Below are 24744 nucleotides of genomic sequence, written 5' to 3' on the forward strand. Positions count from 1 at the left end.
TGCCCCCCCCCCACAAATTACAACAGAGCATCCAGGATCCCACCCAGCCCTGTGCTCACTGACTCTTCTAAAGATGGGGTTCTGAAGTGCTCTCCGGGGCTACACCCTTCATGGTCACACATCAGCCCTTCCCTGTCTTTCTCCCCTGGGGGGAAATCCATCTGGTCACCCATATCTTATTGAGTACCTACTAAATGCCATGCAATCATACTCCGGGAGCACAGCAGTCAAGAACACAGAGCCCTAGCCTAGTAGGAGCCAACCTGCTGCTGTGGGAGAGAGATTAAGCCAGTTTAAAATGTCCAAATGACCGAGCATGGTGGTCACGCCTTTAGTCCCAGCACTTGGGAGGCAGAGAGGTAGGAGGATCACCCTAGGTTCAAGGCCCTCCTGAGTTTCAGGTCATCCTGGGCTAGGGTGAGACCCTACCTCGACAGACTAAAAAAAAATATAATAATAATAGCAACTAAATCCAAATGGTGATGCGTGCTATGGAGGAAAACAGTAGAACAGGATGGGGAGGAGCGTGAGAGTGGTCAGGGCCGTTCGCAGCCAAGGAGACATTTGGATAGGAAGAGAAATGTATGTCTGGGGAAGGATAATTTCCCCTGGGCAAAAGGGAGCTGTAATGCAAAAGCTCTGAGGTGAGAACAAGAGCTGTGTGAGCCGGAGAATATTAGGGCATGAGAGGTCACAGGAGGAGCCGTACAATGCTGAGTGAGTTTCCCACTGCAGCCCAGGCCGGCCTTGAACTCACGGCAGCCCTGCTTCAGCCTCCTGAGTGTTGAAATCACAGATGTGCGCTACAATGCCCAGCTTACAGAGCCTTGACTTCTGTGAGATGATGAGCTTCACATGGGGAAACTGATTCCCAGAGGGGCCACATGTGGGGTGCAGCCCTCTGGCCTTCTGCAGGAGACACTCAGGCAGGGCCAGCAAGGTGGGCTCATTCCTGAAGTGGAGGCAGGGCTAACAACCTAGCCTTCCCCCCCCCACCACCACCACTAAGAACCCCTCATCCCCAGGGCATGATTCTGCAGATCTCAGGCAGCCTGCCCAGCCTCAGCGGCATGGACATGGCCTGTGACTACGGGAATGACATCCGCACTGTGGCCCGGGTGCCCGGCCCTGCCTATGACCACCAGATCGCCTACTGTAACCTCCTGCCACGGGACCAATTCCCGCCCTTCCCTGCCCACCAGGGTGAGCACAGGCACAAAGCTGGGGTGCTGCGCTTGGCGGGGCAGTGGAGGGCCTGACACCCTGTCCTCCAGTATGGATAGAGACACCTCCCCATGTCCCTTCTCTGGCTTTCCTGATCCATTTCAGACCATGTGACTGTCGAGATGTCCATGAGGGTCAAGGGGCGCAACATTGTGTCCGCCAATTTCACTATCTACGACTGCAGCCGCATCGGACAAGTGTACCCCCACACAGCGTGAGTGGGCAGTGGGAGGAGGAAAGAAGGGACCCCCCCAAAGAAGGGGAAGGCCTTCAGAGGACAACCACAAGATCCTAGGTAGGCACAGTAGAAAGGACCCTCAGTCTCTCCCAAAGTAACTCATTTATTGATGTGTCTTTTGAGCACCCAGGCCTCTGGAGACGAGCAAACACCCAGGCAGGTAGAAGCAGAGCAAGCTTCGATTTCCTTAGGAGTCTCCCAAACACATGGTTCAGGGCCTCCTCCCATACCGTGGACATGGGGAGCTCCCTACCTTTCAAGGCTCACCTTTTGCAGGAAGCAGTGAGAATGAGCCAAGGCCTTTCCTGGTGGTGCTGGGATTGGCTGTCTGAGGCCCAATTCCCAGGGCAGGGTGAGCTGAGGGTGGAGAGCAAGAGTCTGAAGAGCCCCTCGTCTTCCAGCTGCACCAGCTGCCTGTCAGCGCCGTGGCCCTGCTTCTGGTGCCCGCAGCAGCACACCTGTGTCTCCAACCAGTCTCTGTGCCAGGCCTCACCAAACCCCACGGTAAGCCAGCCCCGGGGAGGCTCTCCCCACAGCTCCGGTCCCTGTTGCTTCCTCTTTTTTTTAAAAAAAAATTTTTTTTAATTTATTTATTTGAGAATGACAGACACAGAGAGAAAGACAGATAGAGGGAGAGAGAGAGAATGGGCGCGCCAGGGCTTCCAGCCTCTGCAAACGAACTCCAGACGCGTGCGCCCCCTTGTGCATCTGGCTAACGTGGGACCTGGGGAACCGAGCCTCGAACCGGGGTCCTTAGGCTTCACAGGCAAGCACTTAACCGCTAAGCCATCTCTCCAGCCCTGTTTCCTCTTTTTACAATTGCCGTGTTGAGAGCATTTCTTGGTCCTGATTGTCCTCTTAGCCCTGGAGCTCGTGGCTGTGTGGAGTTCATTATTACAGTGCGTTTAACCAGTGACCCCCCCACCCCCTTGCTGGACATGCCAGATGCTTCCTCCTTTTCCTGTGCACTTGAATTTAGTAGGGCCATTGTGTGCATCACTGGCTACTTCCTAAAGGCCAGTTATTAGAGGTGGCACTTTGGGGTGACAGTGAAGTGCTGTTATATCATCAGCTCTCCTGCTCTCCAGAAAGCCTGAGCCACGTTGCACCCGCGTACAGTGGACTGGCCGGCTTTCACCCGTGACCAGTGCTAGGAAGCTGTTCATTTCTGTCTTCTATATTTTCGGCTATTCCAGCTCTGTAGGTACTTATCTCCCAGGTCTTATAGGGAAGGGGGCAGCTTTCTTAACGCCATCCACTAGGAGGCACCAGACTTGGGCTTTGAACCCACATGCCTTTTCCTAACATCTAGAACTGAGTGTACAGTCCCACCTGCCACAGTTTCCCCAAGGTGTCTCACCTTTGCCCAAGAAGGCCTCTTGCAAGGAGGACAGATGGGGTTCTGATACCTTGGCTAGTGGATAGACATGTTGGGCAGAGTCATGCCTGGCCACTGGCTCCTTTACACTGTTTGGGGCCATGTGCACCAAGGAGCCACATGTCACCTGATGCTCTGTAGAAGGATGTCACTAGGCTCAAACATTGTCTGTAGTGGCAGATGCCACCAAGCAAGTATGAAGGAGGGGGTACCATGTCCTTAGGCTGGCTTTCAGTAGTCAGAAACAGCCATGCGTGACTCAAGAGAGGGCCCATGGTGAAGGTGTCCTCCACTGGGAGAGGACGAGGGGTATAGAGCCATGATGCAGCACCGTGCAGACTTGGGGATCCACCTGGGTTGCACCTGTTCCTTTGAGCCCCAGTACAGGGCTGTGCACACAGTAGATACTTAGTAGTCTGCTGTAGGCCAGAAGCATCGGCTACAGCCCTGACCCTTTCACTTCAGCCTGTAAGCTGGAGGCAAGGAGGACCCAGCTCCTTGTGGGCCATCAGCATTTATTGAGTACCTGTTGTATACCTGAGTCTTTACTAGGCACCGAGAAGAACCCAATTAGATATAGTTTCACCTTTCCCATCAGAAGCTCTGAGCCTTAGCTCTGACGTATGGCTGTAATCCTAAACAAGCTGCTGACCCTTTCTGTCCCTATGTTCCTCTGTGAAAACGAAGCCTACCTCAAGGGCTTGGGTGGGGACCTGAAATTACCCATGTAAGGCACCAACTCCATCTTGGGCACATAGCCACCGCTCAACAAAAAGGCCACCGTAGGCTAGGCATGGTGGCGCACACCTTTAATCCCAGTACTCGGGAGGCAGAGGTAGGAGGATCTCTGTGAGTTCAAGGCTACCCTGAGACTACAGAGTGAATTCCAAGTCAGCCTGGGCTAGAGAGAGAGACTCTACCTTGAAACCCCTACTCCCCCCCCAAAGAAAGGCCACCATAGGGTTGGAGAGATGACAGCTGTTAAGGTGCTTGCCTGTGAAGCCTAAGGACCTGTGTTTGACTCCCCAAGATGCACAAGGTAGTGCACACATCTGGAGTTTGATTGCAGTGACTGGAGGCCCTGGCAGGCCTCTCTCTCTCTGTCTCTTTAAAACATAAAAAGGCCACCATGTTCTTCAGGAGATGATGGTCATTCTGTGGGTAGCCAGGGAAGACGTCTCTTGAGAGGGGACTTTTTTGTTGGGTCTTGACAGCTGCATAGGAGCTCACCAGCAGGGAGGCGCGTCTGGGTGGCTCCCCTGAACCTGCTTTCTTGGATCCACAGTCCTTTCACAGGGCAGGGTAGGGGGCGGCGGTGGCAGCTCAGCAGTTCAGAGGAGCTGTCTTAGAGGATTACTGTAATCCGGCAGGAGAAGACACAGCTTCTTCCCAGGCCTGAACCAGTGCTTGATTTGGCATTTAATTAAATGCCAGTTAGCTGCAGAGGCGCCAGGCCTCCCGGGCAGACGGCGGGCAGAGGGGTCTGCATGCTCCCTGGGACCCCTCACCCCTGGACGGGAGATACGTGCCGGGGCTCCTATCTCTTGTGGTGTGTGCATTGTCCTCAGTGACCCTCAAAGGAAGGCAATGGGGGAGGCCGCGGGGGGCGGGGGAGGAAGCTCTGGCTTGGGGGGAAGAGGAACATCTAGGAAATCAATGTGTCCTTCCCAAGGGTGGCTCTGCAAGGGCAGTGTGATCTCAAACCTTGGGAACAAGGTAAATGGAAGCTTGCTGTGGCCCAAACTCCAGGGTGGCCTGGCGCTGGCAGTCTGGGACAGGGTGGGTTTATGGGATTATGATGACCAGCAGAGCTGTGGATTACATGGCGGCTAGAGGCACCAAGCCTGGTCACTGGTCCCTATTAGTGTTTCCTGGATTGGGACTCCAGGCCTTGTCTTGAGCTTGGGGACATTTCAGGAGTCCCGAGGACTCCCCTAGCCCTGTTTCCCCACTGGCCTATTTGGGAATCTTGGCTCCCTGGGAGCTCTGGCCAGGTGACAGGCAGAGCCTCAAGGCCCTGTGCCCACTGGCGTGCGCCGAGTTGCACATCGGGGTGATGTGGCTCCTGTGTCCGCTCGCCGTCATCCGCCTGCTTAGCCCTGCTTCAGTTACAGCCAGCCACTGCTTCCTGAGCCCACAGGCCAAGCCAGCAAAACCGAGACACTGCTGGCTCCTTCTGAGGCCCAGATGTGTTGGGAGGGAACAGGAGAGAGGGGCTCAGGTCCTCTACAGAAACAAGGCCAAGCTGGTTTCTGGTTCTCAGAATTAACATGTCACACTGGGACGGGGGACGGGGGGGGGGGGGGTCTGGGAGCTACTTCGCCTTCAGGCATGGCTGGATTCTCCCCCCCGCACCCCCCCCCCAGCCCTGGGAAACTGGGTGAATGTCCTCTGCAGGTGTCATAGCATTGCAACTGGCTGCGTGGACTGTTTGAGGGTGGGCCTCATGGGTTGCGTCTGTCTCCCAGTCATGGGCTTGTTTGGGAGGTGGCTCCCCAGTGTCCGGGGCTGGACTTAGAGGCAAGTGGCAGGAACTGGAAGGCCTCAAGCAGACACAGTTGTTCACCCCATGACACTTAGTGGACGCGGAGGCGGGGGGGGGGGGAGGGGGAATGCCACGTAACAGGGTGCAGAAGTCAGGACTCAGCCTGGGTTCTAACCCTGTAGAAGTGTGTGCATGCATCCAAGTGGCCCTTGGTTACAAGCAGTCAAGGACCATAGGGGTTCTTCAGGGGTGACCCCCACATAGACAGCATGAAGCCCCTTGAGGCATCTGATTAGAGGGTAGAATAAAGGATATACAATGGGCGCCGGTAGCCATAGAGCAGGCCTGGCAACAGCTAAGAAATCCAACTAAAAACATATGAGTTCCGTTCCCTGAAATCCCCTGGGGTTTATGCCAGGAGGGGTACTGGGGTTAGCAGGAGACTGGGGTTGGCCTGCCCAGGGACCTTGTCTGGGAAAGCCCCATTGTGCAGGCGAGAACTGGAACTGGAACTGAGTGAGGGTCAAAGCCTGTGGTCTTGCATGGTCGTTGGGATCTGTTCTTACCTGGGTGCTGGGGTTCACTCAGAGTGCCACGTTGCTTCTTGAGCCCAGGCCCCTTTGGTCTGCAAGGCCCTCTCTCAAAAAAAAAAAAGAGGAGGGGGAAAAAAGGGCTGGAGAGATGGCTTAGCGGTTAAGCGCTTGCCTGTGAAGCCCAAGGATCCTGGTTTGAGGTTCAGTTCCCCAGGACCCACATTAGCCAGATACACAAGGGGGCACACGCGTCTGGAGTTCGTTTGCAGTGGCTGGAGGCCCTTGGTGCGCCCATTCTCTTTCTCTCTGCCTGTTTCTCTATCTGTCGCTCTCAAATAAATAAAAATAAACCAAAAATATTTTTTAAAAAAAGAGGAGGGAAGACCTGAGGAGGGCTTCCCACTTTGTCCCCAAAGAAACTTTGGCTCAGCTAGGTAACCTCAGGTGCACTCAGGTTTCATCTTCTGGCCTGATTCTCACCCTAACCCCCGCCCTGCCACGTGCGGGCAGGCGGCCCGTGGCTGGAGGCTCACCTTAGTCCTGTTTTCGTGACTGCCCAGGGCTCTGCTGGTCCTGGTCCCAGCAGGGTCACTGTGGCAGGACTGGTCCTGGACAAGCAGGGTGACCCAACTTTCCGCTTAGATGTGGAGGGGTGGCAGCCACAGCCCTGGCCGTCTGTGTCCCTCTCAGCCACGGTTTGTTCTGGACGGCGGGGTGGGACCTCTGGGAACCTGCAGAGTCTCAAGACCAGGCCTGGCACCCTGGAGAGGTCAGTTCCAGAAACCAGACCAGGGCCCCTGTGAGCTCACCCCCTGGCACAAATGTGGCTAGAAGACACCTCAGAGGGTGCTGGCATCACCCAGGCGAGCCGTTTTACTCTGCCTCGTGTTTTCATCTGTAAAGTAGGGCCACTGGGACCTGCCGAGGGCAGCAGAGGATCCCCCCGTAGGAGGAGGCTGCTGGGATTGTATCTCTGAATGTATTATCCCTGTAGGGGCTGCCTAGTGACCTAGGGAAGCAGGACATGGGGCCTCAGATGTCCCCATGTGACCCCCTCCTTGTGTTTGGTCTGCAGCACCCTCAGGACTGCCCCCAGATCCTGCCCTCTCCCCTGGCACCTGTGCCCACAGGCGGCTCCCAGGACATCCTGGTGCCTCTGACCAGAGCCACCTTCTTCCATGTAAGTAGAGGCTGATGCAGAAGGGACAAGGACCACACAGCCATAGGCAGATTGTCCCCAGTCCACGGTGGTGACCCTGCCGTGGCCAGCCCAGCGCCTGCGTGGGCTCTGCTTTTCTCTCTGAGCCCCGCTGTGGTGGCACAGGACTGAGGGGAAGGGCGCGGTGGGAGGCCAGGCCCAATGGGGACAGCAGGCGCCAGGAGCTGCTGAGGGAACCCTGGCCTGGCCTCAGTGTTCCTGCCCCAGAGGCTCTCTGGCAGAGGGGCCCAGCCTCCTGCCTGGTGTTGCAGCCCATTGGGGAATGAGGTCCATGTGAGCCTCTGCGGACCCTGCCTGAGCTCAGCTGTGACCCCGGGCACCCCCACACCCCACGGAGCCCCACTGACCCAGTGCAAAGCTCTCATGTATTCCCTGGGGAAAGGCCAGAGCTAGCTCTGCCCCTCCCCGTGGTGGAGAGAGAAAAAGCGAGGCCTCATGGGGAGAACAAGCTGTAGTCCCTATCCCCATCTAGTGGGGGAGGGTTTCGTCCCTTCCAGACCCCCTGAAGGAGCATCCTGGGGGAAGAGGCGTTGATGAGTTCTGGAAAGGTGCCAGCCTCCCCAGTTCCCTGGACACACCATCTGTTGCTGCCATTGGGGGAGAGATGGGCCCTGTGAAGGCTGTCACACGTGGGGACCACGTGCCGGGCATCTGGGATGTGTCGGAAGCCTTGTGGAGGGTGGGGAGCTCAGCCCCCAAAGCCCCACCCCACAGGGGCTGGGACCAGAGCAGCCAGGGAGCCTGATGGGTCACAGGAGCCTGGTGAGGAGGGTGAGGAGGCTCCGAGCCCTGATTGTTTCCAGCTGTGTAGGGCTCAGCTCCGGCTCAGTTCTCACCAGCTGCGGGAATCCCCCACTCTCCTGCTCCCGCCCCCCCCCCGCCCTCACCCAGAGCCAGGACTGGGGGATGCTGGGCTAAGCAGTGACCCTGTGTGCCAAGCCTATGCCCTGGACAGCCCTGGGACAGGCTGCTCTGCTCTCCTGAAGTGGCCTGGGCCTCAGAGCTGGAACCAACTTCCAACTCTGCCTAAGTGGAGGACAGACTGGGCGTTTGGTCCTGTCGGCACCCTCATTTCTAAATTGACTTCTGGGATGAGACCCCAGAAAGGGGCAGATCGACTTGCTTTCTTCCCAGGGTGTCACATCTGCCAGTGAAAGGAACTTAGGCAGGAAGTCGTGCCGTGTGGCTGGCTGGGGGCTGGGCCTGACCCGCAAGACACTGGGTTTGTTTTCTCAGCAAATATTTACTGATGCTGCTCTTGAGGGAGCAAGATGAGACTGGGGAATTGGACCCAGCTTATTAGTTCAGCAAACACTGAGCCTCTCCTGGGCACCAGTCGTAACAAGCACACATTAGGTACCTGCAGTACGCAAGCCACCAAGCAGGATGTCTGGTTGCTGTCTAGCACTCCTGTTCCCACTATAGTCAAGAAAACTGGGCTCGCCCCGCGTGGTGGCGCACACCTTTAATCCCAGCGCTCAGGAGGCAGAGGTAGGAGGATCACTGTGAGTCCGAGGCCACCCTGAGACTCCATAGTGAGTTCCAGGACAGCCTGGACCACAGTGAGACCCTACCTTGAAAAAAAAAAAAAAAAAAGACAAGAAAAGAAAACTGGGCTGAAGAGATGGCTTAGTTGTTCAAAGGCGCTTGCTTACAAAGCCGGATAGCCCGGGTTTAATTCCTCAATGCCCATGTCAAAGCCAGATGCCCAAAGTGGTGCATTGCATCTGGAGTTCATTTGCGGGGGGCAAGAAGCCCTGGCACTCTCATTTTCATTCTCCCTCTCTTTCTCTCTTAAATAAATACAAAAAGAAAGAGAGGAAGGGAAAGAGGGAGGGAAGGAAGAGAGGGAAGAAAGGGAAGGCAGGAAGGAAGGGAAAGAAAGGGGAGGGGAGGGAAGGGAGGGAAGGAAGAAAAGGAAGGCAGGCAGGTAGGAAGGAAACCAGGCTGAGAGAGGCAGAGTAACATGCATGAGACCACGTAACTAGGAAGTGAAGCTCAGTAGAACCTGAGCTTTCCACCTGCTTTCTGCTGCCCTTAGTGGTCTCTGGTGGGCCAAGGCTCAACCATCCCCAGAAGGCGAGGAAGCAGGTGGAAACATCACGTATGAAAAGGAAAGGTGTCATGTGAGGGCATCTTGGGGAGTCAGACCCAGAAGGGAGACTGGCCATTCAGATGAAGGAGCAGTGGGTTGGCACAAGTCATCTTGTGCCACGTGAAGGGTAGTGGGGTGTGTATAGCCAGGAGCAGGTGTGGTCTCCCTGGGAATGAGGCTTCATGGGCTGATTCAGCTACTGGGGCATGGTGGCCTTTGGTGTCATGGAGAGCCGGGGCCAGGTCTGTGCTCTTCCTGATATGATGGCCAGTAAGGAGATTTGGGGGGTGCACCCCAGGCAAAGCCTCATAGGGACCAAGCCCCCTCTCGAAGCAGCCACTGTCGTGCCCTGAGGGGGGGTGGAGTGAATCAGGTACTGGTGGGACTCCCCTCATCCCTCCACCCGTACCCCACAGGGTGCCTCGCTAGAATGCAGCTTTGGACTGGAGGAGAGCTTCGAGGCTGTGTGGGTGAATGACTCACTCGTGCGATGCAACCAGGTGGTGGTAAGTGGCACGGTCACTGCTGGAGATCCCGAGGGGACGGGTTGCCCTGTCCTCATGGGTCTCATTGACACTCTCACTCCACAGACTCCAGCCCTGCCCCTCACTCTCTTCCTCTTTTTGCAGCTGTATACACCCCAGAAGACCCAAGTGTTTCTGCTCAGCCTCCAGCTGAAGGGGCAGCCAAACCGATTCCTGGACAGCCCCAACCCCATGACAGGTGGGTGCCACACCCTCCCTGTATGGCCACAGGACAGCAGCCCAGCCTTGGGAAACTCAGCATTCACTCTACAGCCACAGACACCCCACTCTCCACTTGGACTCTCATATTTAGCACCCCCCCCCCCACGACGATGGGTGCGAGAGTTCATGTCCTCACCTGCCCTTTCTGATCCTTGCTAGCCTTGTGAAATGAGGCCTTAGGCTCTTACGATGGCTTGGCAAGGATTCTATTAGAATGGCTAATGCCCACAAGTCCTCAAGAACAGGGTCTGTGTGGAGCTGACATGGCCCAGATGATCTGGATTGTTCCTAGGGAGTCTTGGATGTCCCTACCATAAAAGGTCACAGCGAGTCCCCCAGCTCCTGTCCCCCCCACACACACACACCTTGCTGAGCCTGTGAAGATTTGAGGCTTGGGGTGCTCATAGTCTAGGCTGCTCAACTGTCCCCAAGTCCCAGAGCCCATGGATGTTAGACATCTCAGCTTAGGTGAGACTCCTACCTCTGCCTCTCCTGGGCTGGGTAAGCCTGGGCAGCAAGCCCCTCGCTTGAGCTTTGGCCCCTTGACTGTAAAATGAAGCTGGCAAGAAGCTCTCCCAGACAGGGTCCCATGGAAGGAGAGGTATTGAGGAGGCTGGGGACGGACAAGGGCTCCGGGAAGCTCATGAGATTGTGACCACAGAGCCACATGCCCTGGGCTGACTGTTGCCATATCTCCCCCAGTCGAGGTCTACAACTGTGCCATGGGCAGCCCCGACTGCTCCCAGTGTCTGGGACGTGAGGACCTGGGTCACCTGTGTGTGTGGAGTGACGGGTGTCGTCTGCGAGGGCCCCTCCAGCCACTGCCTGGCACTTGCCCTGCCCCCGAGATCCGTTTGGTAAGAACACCCCGTGGGGAGTATTGGGAACCTGGCATCTTTGCAGTCAGCATACGGATCCGCCAGTGAATGACACCTGTGAACAGACTGTGCCCGCCACCTGCAGCTGCCTCCTGGGTGGCAGGAGTAGAAGCTGGAAGATGAGTGGAGGAAACACAATTTTTTTTTTTAACAGTCTGGAAAACCTTGGGTCTGATGACAATTGAGGCCTTCGGTAACTCACTAGCCTAAGTTAATTTAGAAAAGAAATCTCCCAGGGAGGGCTTCTGATTGGTTTAGTTTGCCCACCCTGGGACGTAGGATCCTGTATTCAGATTCGGCTGAGAGCTGACCTTAGTGTCATCCCCAAGTGATACAGTCCCCAGGTCCTATGGGATCTGTGGTCTACATGAATGCCCGCCTTGTGGGCAGCCCCGTGACCTGTGAAGTGACCAGCAGCCCCAGCCCTCTCTAAGCCTCCATGTCCTCCACTAAGCAGAGAGTCTGGGTGGCCCTGCCTCCCCCGGCACATGTGGCAGAAGAGGCAACAAGCTTCAGAGCCTCATTGGCCCTGGTTTCCTGGCAGATTGAGCCACTGAGCGGCCCTTTGGACGGTGGGACCCTATTGACCATTCGTGGCAGGAACCTGGGTCGCCGACTGAGTGACGTGGCCCACGGCGTGTGGATCGGCAGTGTGGCCTGTGAGCTTCTGGCTGACAGATACACCGTGTCAGAGGAGTGAGTGACATGCAATGAGGACCCACCCACCGCTGCCCTTCTCTCCATCCCCGCCTTGCATCCAGCTACCTCCCATCCTCTCCACTGGGTCTCCACCCGGCCCTGGCTGACTGAGCCACTCCTCTTCCTCCCGGGTGCTCCCCAGCTGTCCGCCTTGCTCTGATAAGAATCAACACAAGGAAAGTTTTTTTTTTTTTTTTTTTTTTGCTTTTTCGAGGTAGGGTCTCACTCTGGTCCAGGCTGACCTGGAACTAACTGTGTAGTCTCAGGGTAGCCTCGAACTCATGGTGATCCTCCTACCTCTGCCTGCCAAGTGCTGGGATTAAAGGCGTGCGCCACCACGCCCGGCACAAGGAAAGTTTGAAAGGTCCTGTTAGGGTGCGAAGGTCTGAGGTTAAAGATTCTGGACCCTGGGGACTTTAGGAACTGTCTGTGAGACGGAAGTGAGCTAGACTTCCTTTCAGGAGGCCCCGGGCCAGGCTCGAAGATAAGGGTATCAAGGGTATCGGGCAGCCAGCTGTGCAGCATTCTCCTGATTAGATACCCTGAGCCCTTGGGCTACAGATCTGAGCGAGATCATGGGAGGGGGGTCATCCTCCCAATTCTGTCCATCCCCAGGGTAGCCCTTTACCGACTGAGAACGTTGCTGATGTGGGCAACAGGAGGTGGAGGGGGCCGTGTGCAGGCGATAGTGGTGGCTCCCTCTCTGACCATGGTGCCTCCCCTCAGGATTGTGTGTGCCACAGGGCGGGCCCCAGGGCCATTCTCAGACGTGGTGACCGTGAACGCCTCCAAGGAGGGCAAGTCAAGGGAACGCTTCTCCTATGTGGTAAGAGGTTGCTGCCTGGCCCACTCCCCACACATACCCACACCCTGGAGTTTGCCAGAGCCTGATGCCTACCACCCTCCCCCAGCTGCCCATGGTCTACTCCCTGGAGCCTGCCATGGGTCCCCAGGCAGGGGGCACCAGGATCACCATCAGCGGCAGTGACCTGCATGTGGGCTCCGAACTCCAGGTCCTGGTGAATGACACAGACCCCTGCACAGATCTTGTGTAAGGCCCATTGCAGCCTGGTTGCCATGCGGTGGGTGGTGTCCTTCCACAGGCCTCACCTGGCTCTGGCCCCTATTGGCCTGGGTTGGAAGTGGGAAGGAAGAAGACCGTGGCTGGAGCTAGCATGTGGCGGTGGGGACGCGGGGAGGGGGGAATGGAGTGGCGCTGACCACTGTGTCTCAGTAGCAGAAGATAAGGCTGGCCCCAGGCCGAGTGCCCCAGGCTGGACCTCGGTGGTGGGTGAGCAACAGGAGAGAGTCCCCCTGATGCCACTTACCATCCCTCGCAGGCGCACAGCCACCAGCATCGCCTGCACGGTGCCCGGGGGTGCCCTGCCAGCCCCAGTGCCCGTATGTGTGCGCTTTGAGCGCCGGGGCTGCGTGCGTAGCAACCTCACCTTCTGGTACATGCAGAACCCAGTCATCACGGCCATCAGCCCCCTCCGCAGCCCCGTCAGGTGAGAAACGGAGCTGCCTGAGCTTCGTCTCGCTGTCCAGGCCGCAGGTGGCTTGATGGGCCTTGTCTTGGTGTCCCCACAGTGGCGGTAGGACCATCACGGTGGCTGGCGAGCATTTCCACATGGTGCAGAACATGTCTATGGCCGTGCACCACATCGGGCGAGAGCCCACGGTAAGAACAAGAGCGAGGTGGTGGGGAGGGGGAGAGAACTGTGCAATCAGGGGTCCTGAGTAACCCAATTTATTTATTTAGAGAAAGAATGGGTGTAGCAGGGTCTCTAGGCACTGCATGTGCCACCTTTGTGCATATGGCTTTATATGGATACTGGGGAACTGAACCAGGTTCCTTAGGCTTTGCAGGCAAGCACCTTAACCACTGAGTCATCTCTCCAGCCCCCACCCCCACCCCATTTTAAATGTTTTTCACTGTTCTGCTCATTTCAGCCTCTGTCTCCCTGCTTCCTTTAACCTCTCTCCCACTTCTCCATTTGGCCTTGCAGCTCTGCAAGGTTCTAAACTCCACACTCATTACCTGCCCGTCCCCGGGCGCCCTGAGCAACGCCTCCGCACCCGTGGACTTCTTTATCAATGGCCGGGCCTACGCCGATGAGGCAGATGTGTCCGAGGAGCTGCTGGACTCTGTGGAGATGCAGCGGGGCAGCCGCTTCCGCCTGGACTACCTCCCCAACCCACAGTTTTCCACGGCCAAGAGGGAGAAGTGGATCAAACACCACCCTGGGGAGCCGCTCACCCTCGTCATCCATGTGAGCACTCAGTCAGCAGGCGGGTGGGTGTTAAGAGTGGGGTGGCTCAGCCCAGGGCCCCTGGCTAGCATCCCATCTGCACCCACAGAAGGAACAGGACAGCCTGGGGCTCGAGAGCCACGAGTACCATGTCAAGATTGGCCAGGTATCCTGTGACATCCAGATCGTCTCAGACAGAGTCATCCACTGCTCCGTCAATGAGTCCTTGGGCACAGCTGAGGGACAGCTGCCCATCACAGTGAGTGGACAGGGCACTATGTGGGGGGAGGTGCCTGGCTTCTCAATGCGGAAGTCGTTGTTTTCATGCTCAGTAGCTTAAGCCAGCAAAGCAGAGTGCTACACTCCCACTCGATGGATGGGAAACTGAGACCTAAGGTCAGTGGTTGGTTCCAGCTGGCCTCTGAGGGAGTAGACTTTGAGAAGCCACAAGAAGCTGCTTCTGTTCCTCTTGGTGTCCCACCTGGAGTTTGGGCTGCCAGTCATTGTGAGGTTACAGAGAGCAGACAGGAGGAGGGAGTTTTACTGAGCTATCCCTGCTAGCATCCTCCTGGAGTGAGGAGCTCACCCCCCTCCCAGTCAATATCTGCCACCCAGGATGATTCGGGCTGGGGGAACCTTTTTCTCTCACCACCCCCCCAAACCTGCTTCCCTACTCCTAGGACAGAAGCCAGACCCCAGAAGCTGTCTTCCCTCTAGCGCCTCCCAAGCTGGCATTTATGATCACAATCCTGTATTGAATCTTCTTTTGTGCCAGGCCCAAGATCACAGTTTGACAGGCTTTGTGTCATTGAGCCACCCATGGGCCCCAGAGGATAGGTGTGGTTGGCTTTAACTGTGAGTTCAGAGAGGTTAGGTGGTTTTCCCATGGCCACACAGCCAGTAAGCGTCATGCCCTTTCCCTGCTCTGCGTAGATCCAGGTGGGGAACTTCAATCAGACCATCGCCACGCTACAATTGGGGGGCAGCGAGACGGCCATTGTGGTGTCCATTGTCATCTGCAGTGTCTTGCTGCTGCTATCTGTGGTTGGTAAGGAGCCTACCCTTAGGATATTTGAGAGGCTAGAGCTCAGCCACTCTGAGATTGGTGGTAGGGAAGGCATTGAACAAAGGTTTGGGGGACAGGTAGATGACAGATGCCTGGGGGGATCTGCTGGGCCCAGGCCACTGACTTTGAATGCCAGGCAGAGGAATTTGGGACCTGTTCTGCAGGCATTAGGCAGCTGCTGTAGGTACTGAAAAGAGGGTGATAAGAACAGATGAACCTACATGGTGAAATAATGGCTACTGGGCTGGAGAGATGGCTTAGTGGTCAAGGCGCTTGCCTGTGAAGCCTCAGGACCCAGGTTTGATTCCCTAGTACCCATGCAAGCCACACGTACAAGGTGGTGCATTCATCTGGAGTTCGTTTGCAGTAGCTACAGGTCCTGACATGCCTGTTCTCTCCCTCCACTCTCACCCCACATACACACACAAATAAATACATTTTTTCCAATTATGGCTATCAGGGCTGGAGAGATTGCTTAGTGGCTAAGGCACTTGCCTGCAGAGCCTAAGGACCCAGGTTCAATTCTCCAGGTGCCATGTAAGCCAGATGCATAAGGTGGTGCATGCATCTAGAGTTGGTTTGCGGTGGCTACAGGCCCTGGTGGGCCCATTCTCTCTTCCCTCTAATAAATAAATAAATACAATTATAGCTACCATGTAGTAGATAAGATGTAACCCCCAGACAGTGCTGGAAGGGATATCAAAAGGTATACTTGCTTTGGAAAATAACAGTGTGGCCCAGCACTTCCACTCCTGGGTAGTCTACCGAAGAGAAATAAAAATGTGTCCTCACAAAAGTTCATAGCAACATTTATGTATCATAACCAAGAGCTCAAAACAACTCACATGGCCTTCAGAGTGATAAAGGGTAATTAAAATGTGGTATATTCACCCAACAGAGTATTCTTCAGTCATAAAAAGAATGAAGTACCAAGGCATGCTACACCATGGGTGGGCCTTGAAAACATGGCAGGCGGAAGAAGGCAGACAAAAAGCCCTGTAGTCTGATTCCATTCATATAATCCAGAGAGCCCAAAAGCAATTTCATGGCTGCCTGGGGGGGCATGGGAAGGAGTCCTTTGGGGGCAGTCATGTTCTGAGGTTAGATAGATATCACTGATGACCGTGCAGTGTGTGAATGTATTATACAGGGTGTGTGTTAAGCATCAATAAAGCTATTTTTTTTTTAATGATCATCCAATGTAAAAAACTAAGGAAAAAAAGGTAAAAGTGAAACACCACCTGCTGTCAACACCCTGTGTATACATTGTCATCTGTCTCCATCCAGCTTCTCATCTAAGAATATTACCCATAATATTTCCCTGTCACTTTTACTCATGGATACTGTGGACAGAGTCCCACCCCTAGGAAGGCATTGTAACGCGTACTGCTTTGAAAGTATCTTAACTCACTCATACAGACCAGAGCTTTGCAGGAGGAAAAGGGAAGTCCCCAGTGACTCCTTGACCCAGAGAAAGTCACTGAGAACCATGATTTGATACACATGCGTTTTCTTTCTGAGAAAGGGATATGAAGGGTTAATCTGATGGCTCGCCCCCCCAAGCCCCGAGTCCTGTAGGAGCTAGACCTTCCGGAAGGGAGAAGGGAGGACGGAAGGGCCAAGAATGCCTGTCTACCTCCTGCTCAGAGGCGCGGAGGCCCCTGGTCAGGACCCCTCCTTTCAGGCCCATGACCTGCCCATAGCTGGTGCCAGCAAATGCTTTCTGGTGGGCTCCGGAGGCCTCAGCTGTCTCTCTGCTGCCCACAGCACTGTTCGTCTTCTGTACTAAGAGCCGCCGCGCCGAGCGCTACTGGCAGAAGACACTGCTGCAGATGGAGGAGATGGAGTCGCAGATCCGCGAGGAGATCCGCAAAGGTAGTGGGGCCGGGGCCGGGCCCGGGTGGGACAGTGCTGGACTGGGCTAGGTCTGCTCACAGCTGTCATTTTGTCCACACAGGCTTTGCGGAGCTGCAGACAGACATGACAGACCTCACCAAGGAGCTGAACCGCAGCCAGGGCATTCCTTTCTTGGAATATAAGCACTTTGTGACCCGCACCTTCTTCCCCAAGGTCAGCCCGAGCCTGCCCTCCTACCACGCTGGCCACCCAGGGGACGTCACCAACCAGGCACCTTTGTGCAGTGTGGGCCCCTTGAGCAGTGCAAAACCCACACTCCCCACCCAGTGGCGGGGCTGCCTGTCAACCCCCGCCATCCCCCGCCCCCCCCGGCTTTGCTTCTCCATTTACTTCTCTCCATTCAGAAACTGGCTGGCAGTCCCCCTCTACCATGCTGGGTGTGCCTCACCCAAGGTGGTGAGGGGTTCCAGGGACTCACTGCCAAACTTGCCTTGGTCTCTGCATCGACTTCTCCTGTCACACCTCCTCTGCCATTCCAGTAGCTGCTGTCGCGTCCTCTCCTCACCTTCCCTGGCCCGCACAGGCATTTGTGCTGGTGGCCCGTCCCCTGACCTCACTGTCCGCCACATAGTCGTCCAGGGAAGCCCTTGGCTCCATCACTACTGCAGGATCCTCCTTGGCTCTTGTCAGCCGCAGTTGGAATCCCCACTGGACACTCAACCTGTCTTTCTCCTAAGCCCTGGGCCCCCTGCTCGTGCATACCATAGCCTAGTCCAGCTACTGTCTGTCCCTCTGGAAGCCCCGGGCCTCCCCACTATCCCCTGCTGTTCCCAGCAGCCCCCCGCCCTTCCCACGCAGTGGCGGGGCAGCAGTGTTGAGGCACTGGGTTCTCCTTGGCAGTGCTCCTCCCTCTATGAAGAGCGGTACGTGCTGCCCTCCCAGACCCTCAACTCCCAGGGCAGCTCCCCACCCCAGGAGACCCACCCACTGCTGGGAGAATGGAATGTGAGTACCCCAATCCCCAAGGGGCTCTTGTGTTCACCCTGGGTCCCACTTTCCAGCTTATCTTACGCCAAGGGTCAGTCACGAGCAGGTAGCGAGCCCTCCATCCTGGAAGGCATTTAAGCGGGTGGTGTAGGTACCGATCCCTCAGGCCAGGTAGAGAGGGTAGAGGGCTGTATCCCCTCGTACCTGCTGCTTGCAGAGTAGAAAATGAGACAACCCCCCCAACACACACACACACACACACACACACACAGCAGATGCTGGGCTGCCTCTGCTCACTGAGCCATTGCTGTAGGCAGGAGGAGTAAGGATGCATCCGCAGAGGCAGGTAGGAAGTCCCTCATCCTGGGAGGTGTACGAGCAGCCATCACGAGTGCTGGCGTAGGTTAGGCCCTGGGCCCCTGGATGCCTACCACCAGGAGTTCCTTCTGCAGATCCCGGAGCACTGCCGGCCCAGCATGGAGGAGGGGGTCAGCCTGTTCTCCTCTCTGTTGAACAACAAGCACTTCCTCATCGTCTTTGTCCACGCACTGGAGCAGCAGAAGGACTTCGCCGTCCGCGACAGGTCAGGGCCCGTGGCCAAGGCCGAGCGTATGTAGGTAGCCACGTCTTCTAGCTAGCTGCCATCACCTGGGTCCAGGGTTCACGGACTCTGCGTGTGCATCTGTCTGTGCCCCAGCCGGGGTACCCAGTGTGGGGCTCACAGGTAGGGGGAGGGTCTCCCAGTCCTCCTCCCCACTCCCCCCGCTGTCCGGAGCCTACCTGATCCGGCGAGGCCAGTCCATGCTGATACCATACGCCCACAGGTGCAGCCTGGCCTCCCTGCTGACCATCGCACTGCACGGCAAGCTGGAGTACTACACCAGCATCATGAAGGAGCTGCTTGTGGACCTCATCGACGCCTCGGCCGCCAAGAACCCCAAGCTCATGCTGCGGCGCACTGAGTCTGTGGTAGAGAAGATGCTTACCAACTGGATGTCCATCTGCATGTACAGCTGCCTGCGGGTGAGCCCCGCCCCCGCCGAGACCCCAGCTCCGTCCCCAGGGCGGACCTGACTTCATGATGGTCCCAGGCATACTCTGCTGGGAGGGATGACATCCAGCTCATGGGACACCCCCTCCCCCCCATACAGATAGGGAAACGGTGGCTTAGAGAAGGTCTGGTTGGCATGCTGCTGCGGGTGGGGGGTGGTGGCGGGGGGACGCAGGACACTTGGGGTAGAGCAGTGTCAGGGTCTTGTTCCGTAAGTGTTTCCGGTCCTCAGCCCCTAGGGGAAGAAGGTGCAAACAGAAAGTCAAGTACAGAGCAAGCTCTGCCGTAGAGCAGGAGAAAGGCGAGGCCTGAAATGCTTTTGGGTTGGAGACCGAGCTTTGGTACGGCTTCGCTGTGTGGCTCTGGGCAGTCGTCATCCTCTGTGGAACTTAAGTGATGTCACAGGAGGCCTCTTCCCCTGTTTACAGAGTCCCGTGGTTCATCTTGGGGCGGGGGGCGGGGAAGCAGGGAGTAAGGGAGAAGCCACCGGAGCATCTGGCTACCTGCTGGCTGCCTCGTTTTGGCCTATTAGGATTAGGGATTATGGGGCCTCAGCAGACACTAGACTCAGGTCCCCAGGCCACTGTAGGTGACCTCAGCCAGATCTCCTCTGTTTATAGAACAGGGCACCAATGACGTGGGCCTGGGCACAGGAGGAAAGGCCGGCTGTTGCCATAGTTAATTTTCCCATCAGATGTACTCGCTGTGTACAGTTCAGAATTCCCCATACAGCTGGGCACTGCTTGTAATGGCCAGTAAGGCCATCTTGCGGTAGTGGGTCCCCTTTAGCCAGACACAGACGATGAGGTGGGTGTGAGCTCTGGGCGGGCCGACACTCACCACAGCCGTCAGTCAGGTGAGCTGGGTTCATCGAGGCATCCTCATTTCCTCGCCCAGGAATAGTAGCAAGGGTCCATGCCCGGTATGGGACTCAGCTGGTCCAGGGTTTGAGTCTAGTTCTGCTCTTCCTGCGAGGTGAAACCTAGCGGGGTGCTTGCCCTCTACTGAGTCTCAGAGAATGAGAACAGCTGGTCCCTGGATAGGCTGCTGAGATGTGGTAGCCCCTCCATAGTACATACACATGGGCAGCAGTCCACAGAGACGCCATTGAGGCGGCGTGGGTGGCTGCAGGGGCCACTCCAGCAGACCAGGCTTTGGAACATGGAAGGGGACCAGCAGTGAGGGGGGTAGGCTTGGCCCTGACCCCTACCCCCTACACCCACAGGAGACGGTGGGGGAGCCCTTCTTCCTGCTGCTCTGTGCCATCAAGCAGCAGATCAACAAGGGCTCCATCGACGCCATCACGGGCAAGGCCCGCTACACACTCAATGAGGAGTGGCTGCTGAGGGAGAACATCGAGGCCAAGCCCCGGGTGAGCCTGGTGGGCGGGGCTCTCCTGGGCAAGCGGCTGGGAAGGCATCCCGAGCTTGGCTGTCCAATCTTGACCAAGATCCACCCCCCACCCCCCCCCCCGTGTCCCCCAGCCCAGGCCAGGTCACCAGGCCTGTGTAGTAATGGCGGTTCCCGCTCACCTCCCACTCAGACCCCGTCTCTCTCTTGCAGAACCTGAACGTATCCTTCCAGGGCTGTGGCATGGACTCCCTGAGCGTGCGCGCCATGGACACCGACACACTCACACAGGTGAAGGAGAAGATCCTGGAGGCCTTCTGCAAGAATGTGCCCTACTCGCAGTGGCCACGGGCGGAGGACGTGGATCTCGGTGAGCAGGGTGGGCCTGTGCCCCCGGGGCTGGCTGCGCTAGCCTCCCGCCTCTGCCCTGTCTGAGGCCCCGAGGGACGCTGCTATCCGTGGTGTCTGCATCAGCCTGCGTCACACCTGTGGCGTGAGCCGCTGCGGGCAACGGCAAAAGACAATCAGAGGCTTTCCGTGGGGCTGGAGAGGTGGCTTAGAGGTTACAAGTGCTTGCTTGCAAAGCCTGATGGCCTGAGTTCGATTCCCCAAGACCCACATAAAGCCAGATGCATGAAGTGATTGCATGTGTCTAAAGTTTGTTTGTAGTGGAAAAAGGCCTTGGCATGCCTGTACTCTCTCTCCCTCTCAAATGCATTTTTTTTTCATTTTAAAAAAAGGGGGGACTGGGGAGATTTCCCAGTGCTTAAACATACTTGCCTGCAAAGCCTGCTGGCCTGGGTTCTGTTTCCCCGTACCCACGTAAAGCCAGGCATGCAAAGTAGCATAAGCATCTGGAGTTCAATGGCAGAGGCAGGAGGCTCCATGTTCCCATTTTCTCTTGAGGGGCGGTCAGGAATGGGTATTGAAGGGTGTATAGGAGTCATAGACCAATTAGCATACCGCCGAGCCCTGTTCTCGTCTTTGAGCTGTTAGGATAAACTGGAAGGTGCAACAGTTGTCTGGACTGAATGTCAGGTAACATACTGTGGCTGCCAGGCAGGTGCTCTGCCCCCCTCACCGGAAGGGCAGAATTGGGTACCCAGACTTTGTGCTGAGGACAATGGGAGCCATGGGAAGAGCATGGCCTCCTACGCTGGGCATCTTGCTTCATCAGTGACTGTGGCATTAAGAAGCCTGGGGGCGAGGGCTTCCCTCTGTTTTTCTCCTCCTCAGCTCTGAGGGACATGGCATGTCCACAGAGAGAACAGGAAGCTTCTCTCCCGATGGCCCCGACTGGGCTGCCCCAGACCGCCCCTACCCTTACCCTGGCGGCTCTCTTCTCCCGCAGAATGGTTTGCCTCGAGCACCCAGAGCTATGTCCTGCGGGACCTGGACGACACTTCAGTGGTGGAAGATGGCCGTAAGAAGCTGAACACACTGGCCCACTACAAGGTGCGCCCAGCTCCACCCTCGCCTCTTCCCCTCCTCTCCTCTGTGACCTCTGACCTCATCCTCTCCCTTCTGACAGATTCCTGAAGGTGCTTCCCTGGCCATGAGCCTTACAGACAAGAAGGACAACACTATAGGCAGAGGTAGCCTCGAGGAGTGTGGGGGAGACCTAAACCTTCCCTGGGCCCCTTCCGAATAGCACGGGGGGGGGGGGGGGGACTAAGGCTCCAGGGGTCACCCTCCCCTGCTCCAATGCTGCTGGGCCAGAGCCCATAGCCAAGCTTCATCCAGCTGATTCCTATGGGCAGCTGGAAGAGGCCCTGGGAGGGCAGGATAAGGCTCCACGAGGCCTGGACAGAGGCCAGGTTAAGGAATGCTGGCATAGCCCCTTGGGCTCTGGGCTTTGCTCCTGCCTCCAGTGCCCACACACATACCCCAGGCCTGAAAGCCTGAGGTTCTGAGGGTCTCTCCTGAAGTAGCAAGAGGGATCTGGGTGTCTGCAGTAGGAAGGGTGAGGGAAGCATGCAGTTCTCACCCTGCTACTGGGGCCTCTCTCTGTCCCTGACCTCTTGTGTGTGCGTGTGTGCTTGTATGTGTTTATGACTGGCCATCTTTCTCCTCTCCTCCACTCCTTTTGTTTGTTTATCATGTGTTTTGCCTCTCGCAGTGAAAGACTTGGACACTGAGAAGTATTTCCATTTGGTGAGTACCCAGCCTTGAGCCCCGGGGAGCCGGCTGTACTGGGCGTGGCTTTGGCTCTCTGCCACCCTGGGCCTCCAGGAAAGTGCTTCCAGGCCCTGGGAAAGCTGGGTTGAGGGCGTGGCGGGGGGGGGGGCTAACACCCAGAGGAGCCACGGAGTCTATGGGACAAAGCTAGGTGCCAAGCGCGTAGGGCAGACATCTCTGGTACCAGGTACGGGCACTTCACTCCACTGCCTCCCAGGTGCTGCCCACCGATGAGCTGGCAGAGCCCAAGAAGTCTCACCGGCAGAGCCACCGCAAGAAGGTGCTGCCAGAGATCTACCTGACCCGGCTGCTGTCAACCAAGGTGGGCCAGGCCTCAATCTCCCCCTCTGTGGGACACAGGGGTTCAATGGGGTCCCTGCCCAGTAGGGAGAGGGCTATGTGTTCTGTTTCCCAGTGGGCAAAAGGCAGTGGGGACTTAGAAGGCAGGATGCCCCCAGGTCACATGGCTCAGTGCCAGAACGTACACACTAGCCCACTTTTTGACCCCAACTCCCACCTCTGTGCCCTAGGATCTTTCTGAGGCCAGGGCACCTGGGGAGCGGCGGTGGGGGGGGGGGACGACAAGCAGGCTGATACCATGTGGCTTCCCACAGGGCACACTACAGAAGTTTCTGGATGACCTATTCAAAGCCATCCTGAGCATCCGGGAGGACAAGCCCCCACTGGCCGTTAAGTACTTCTTCGATTTCCTGGAGGAGCAGGCAGAGAAGAGAGGCATCTCGGACCCTGACACCCTGCACATTTGGAAGACCAACAGGTGGCTGCAGCAGGCACAGGGGATGTGTGTGTGGTGGGGGGAGTCACTACAGGTGACATCTGGGCAGCCGTGGCACTGGGAGGCAGCGCCTGGCCTCACACACCACCTGCCTGTGGTCCGTTCTCAATCTACCATTTCCTGGCCGTGTGGTCAGTCCTGAGCGAGCGTCTTCCCTTTGTGCTGTTTTCCCCCCTCTGTGAAACCAGGGAGCTCTATGTCAGCTCGCCCTTACCTCACTGTTCCTGTCCCTTTTTGTCCAGAGGGGGACACTGTGGGGAGCGTCAGCCCACTCTGCAGGCTTGAATTCTACACCCAGTTCGTAGCTTCCTTTGAGGCACATCTTAGCTTTTCAGTCATACCTACCCACTGATAGGATCATGAAAAGGCTCCGCCTGGCCCTCAGCGAACAGTCTGCTTGAGCAATTTCTCAGTGGTCGCAGAAGCTCTCTCCCGGCTGGGGGTGGAGGGCGGCGGACACCCCAGGTTCCACATGGCTAGTGGGAGATAGCCTTCTCTGGCCTCCCGAGGACAAGACCTAGGCTCCAGGACTACCTCCCGTCTGCCACCCATGCCCCGGTGCTGAGGCTGGACTTGGTGCTGCATGTGAGACTGGGAGGAGGGGTTCTAATGAGAACCAGAACCTGCTGGAAGTGCCCAGCAAGCAAGCAGGAGGGAGGGAGGCTCTGCAGGGGTGGAGGTGGGCCAGCTCAGCCTGAAGCTGGCTGGAGAGGGACAAGCAAGGTACCCAGAGGCTCCAGGGGCCTGTCTATTTCCCCCATCGCTCAGGCTCACACGTCTCCCCCCCACCCCACGCCTCCCCCTCAGCCTCCCCCTCCGCTTCTGGGTGAACATCCTGAAAAACCCCCAGTTTGTCTTCGACATTGAGAAGACGGACCACATTGACGCCTGCCTCTCTGTCATCGCACAGGCCTTCATTGATGCCTGTTCCATCTCAGACCTGCAGCTGGGCAAGGTCAGCTGCTTGGGGCCTTGGGGGGTGCAGAGGGCAAGGTGGCCCCTTGGAGGTACAGGGTTGGGGGTGGTGAGAAAATCAGGTCACTGACTCAAACAGGCTCCCATAGGCCAGCACAGCACAGCAGCTCATGGACACTAACTAGCCCCTGGTGAGCTGGCCCAAGGAGGCCAGTGTGGGCCTGGAGAGCCACATGATCCCACTTCACCTCATCTGAGCATCAGGTGTTGGCTCTAGGCAGTGGCCCTTGATAGGCAAGAGCCAAGAGGGGACAACAGGTGGCAGGACCTCTCGAGGAGAGACAGGCTTCTGTCTGAGGGCAGGGGACCCGCGGGCCTCACAGAGGGGAGGCCAGAACAGTTCTCCAAGAGGAAGGGTGGCCTGTCCAACTAGGTGGAGCCCGGGGCCATACGTGCTTATGGGGAAAGAGCTAGGTTGGCAGTGTGGGATGGGGACGGGGCATGGCCCTGCATCTAGCCCATGAATCCCGGCAAGCCCACGATGGAGGAGATGGCATTGTTTCGCACACGCATCCCCAGAAGGCAGGATGCCTGTTGTCAACAAGGATCTGGGAGCTCACTCAGCACATGCAATGCTTGCGGGTGCTGGAAGCATGTGGTGGGAAATGTTCCCCAGAGCCAGCAATCAGCTTCCAGCCATCTCACCCACCAAGTCCCATCACCCTAATAAGGGTACAAACAAAAGGGACTGCCTGTGATAAAGAGCTGGCACGCAGCCTGAGAGCTTTTCCCATTAA

General features: G+C 56.9%; 1 protein-coding gene across 1 annotated transcript in view; it reads left to right on the forward strand.

The window, feature by feature from the left end:
• Plxnd1 (plexin D1) overlaps positions 1–24744 on the forward strand; it is a 54632-nt gene that overhangs the window by 27779 nt on the left and 2109 nt on the right. Inside the window, exons 6-33 of the mRNA XM_045133569.1 lie at positions 1026–1203; positions 1330–1438; positions 1864–1966; positions 6934–7038; positions 9589–9678; positions 9802–9895; positions 10621–10775; positions 11341–11492; positions 12222–12321; positions 12407–12546; positions 12836–13003; positions 13086–13176; positions 13505–13768; positions 13857–14006; positions 14681–14795; positions 16581–16688; positions 16771–16883; positions 17571–17675; positions 18110–18240; positions 18482–18680; positions 19934–20080; positions 20272–20428; positions 21410–21513; positions 21590–21653; positions 22178–22212; positions 22454–22558; positions 22851–23014; positions 23840–23987. Coding sequence (XP_044989504.1) covers positions 1026–1203; positions 1330–1438; positions 1864–1966; positions 6934–7038; positions 9589–9678; positions 9802–9895; positions 10621–10775; positions 11341–11492; positions 12222–12321; positions 12407–12546; positions 12836–13003; positions 13086–13176; positions 13505–13768; positions 13857–14006; positions 14681–14795; positions 16581–16688; positions 16771–16883; positions 17571–17675; positions 18110–18240; positions 18482–18680; positions 19934–20080; positions 20272–20428; positions 21410–21513; positions 21590–21653; positions 22178–22212; positions 22454–22558; positions 22851–23014; positions 23840–23987 — 3594 coding nt within the window. The remainder of the gene's footprint in view (positions 1–1025; positions 1204–1329; positions 1439–1863; positions 1967–6933; positions 7039–9588; positions 9679–9801; positions 9896–10620; positions 10776–11340; positions 11493–12221; positions 12322–12406; positions 12547–12835; positions 13004–13085; positions 13177–13504; positions 13769–13856; positions 14007–14680; positions 14796–16580; positions 16689–16770; positions 16884–17570; positions 17676–18109; positions 18241–18481; positions 18681–19933; positions 20081–20271; positions 20429–21409; positions 21514–21589; positions 21654–22177; positions 22213–22453; positions 22559–22850; positions 23015–23839; positions 23988–24744) is intronic.

The sequence above is a fragment of the Jaculus jaculus genome, chromosome 14, assembly GCF_020740685.1.
Source record: "Jaculus jaculus isolate mJacJac1 chromosome 14, mJacJac1.mat.Y.cur, whole genome shotgun sequence".
Taxonomy (NCBI): Eukaryota; Metazoa; Chordata; class Mammalia; order Rodentia; family Dipodidae; genus Jaculus; species Jaculus jaculus.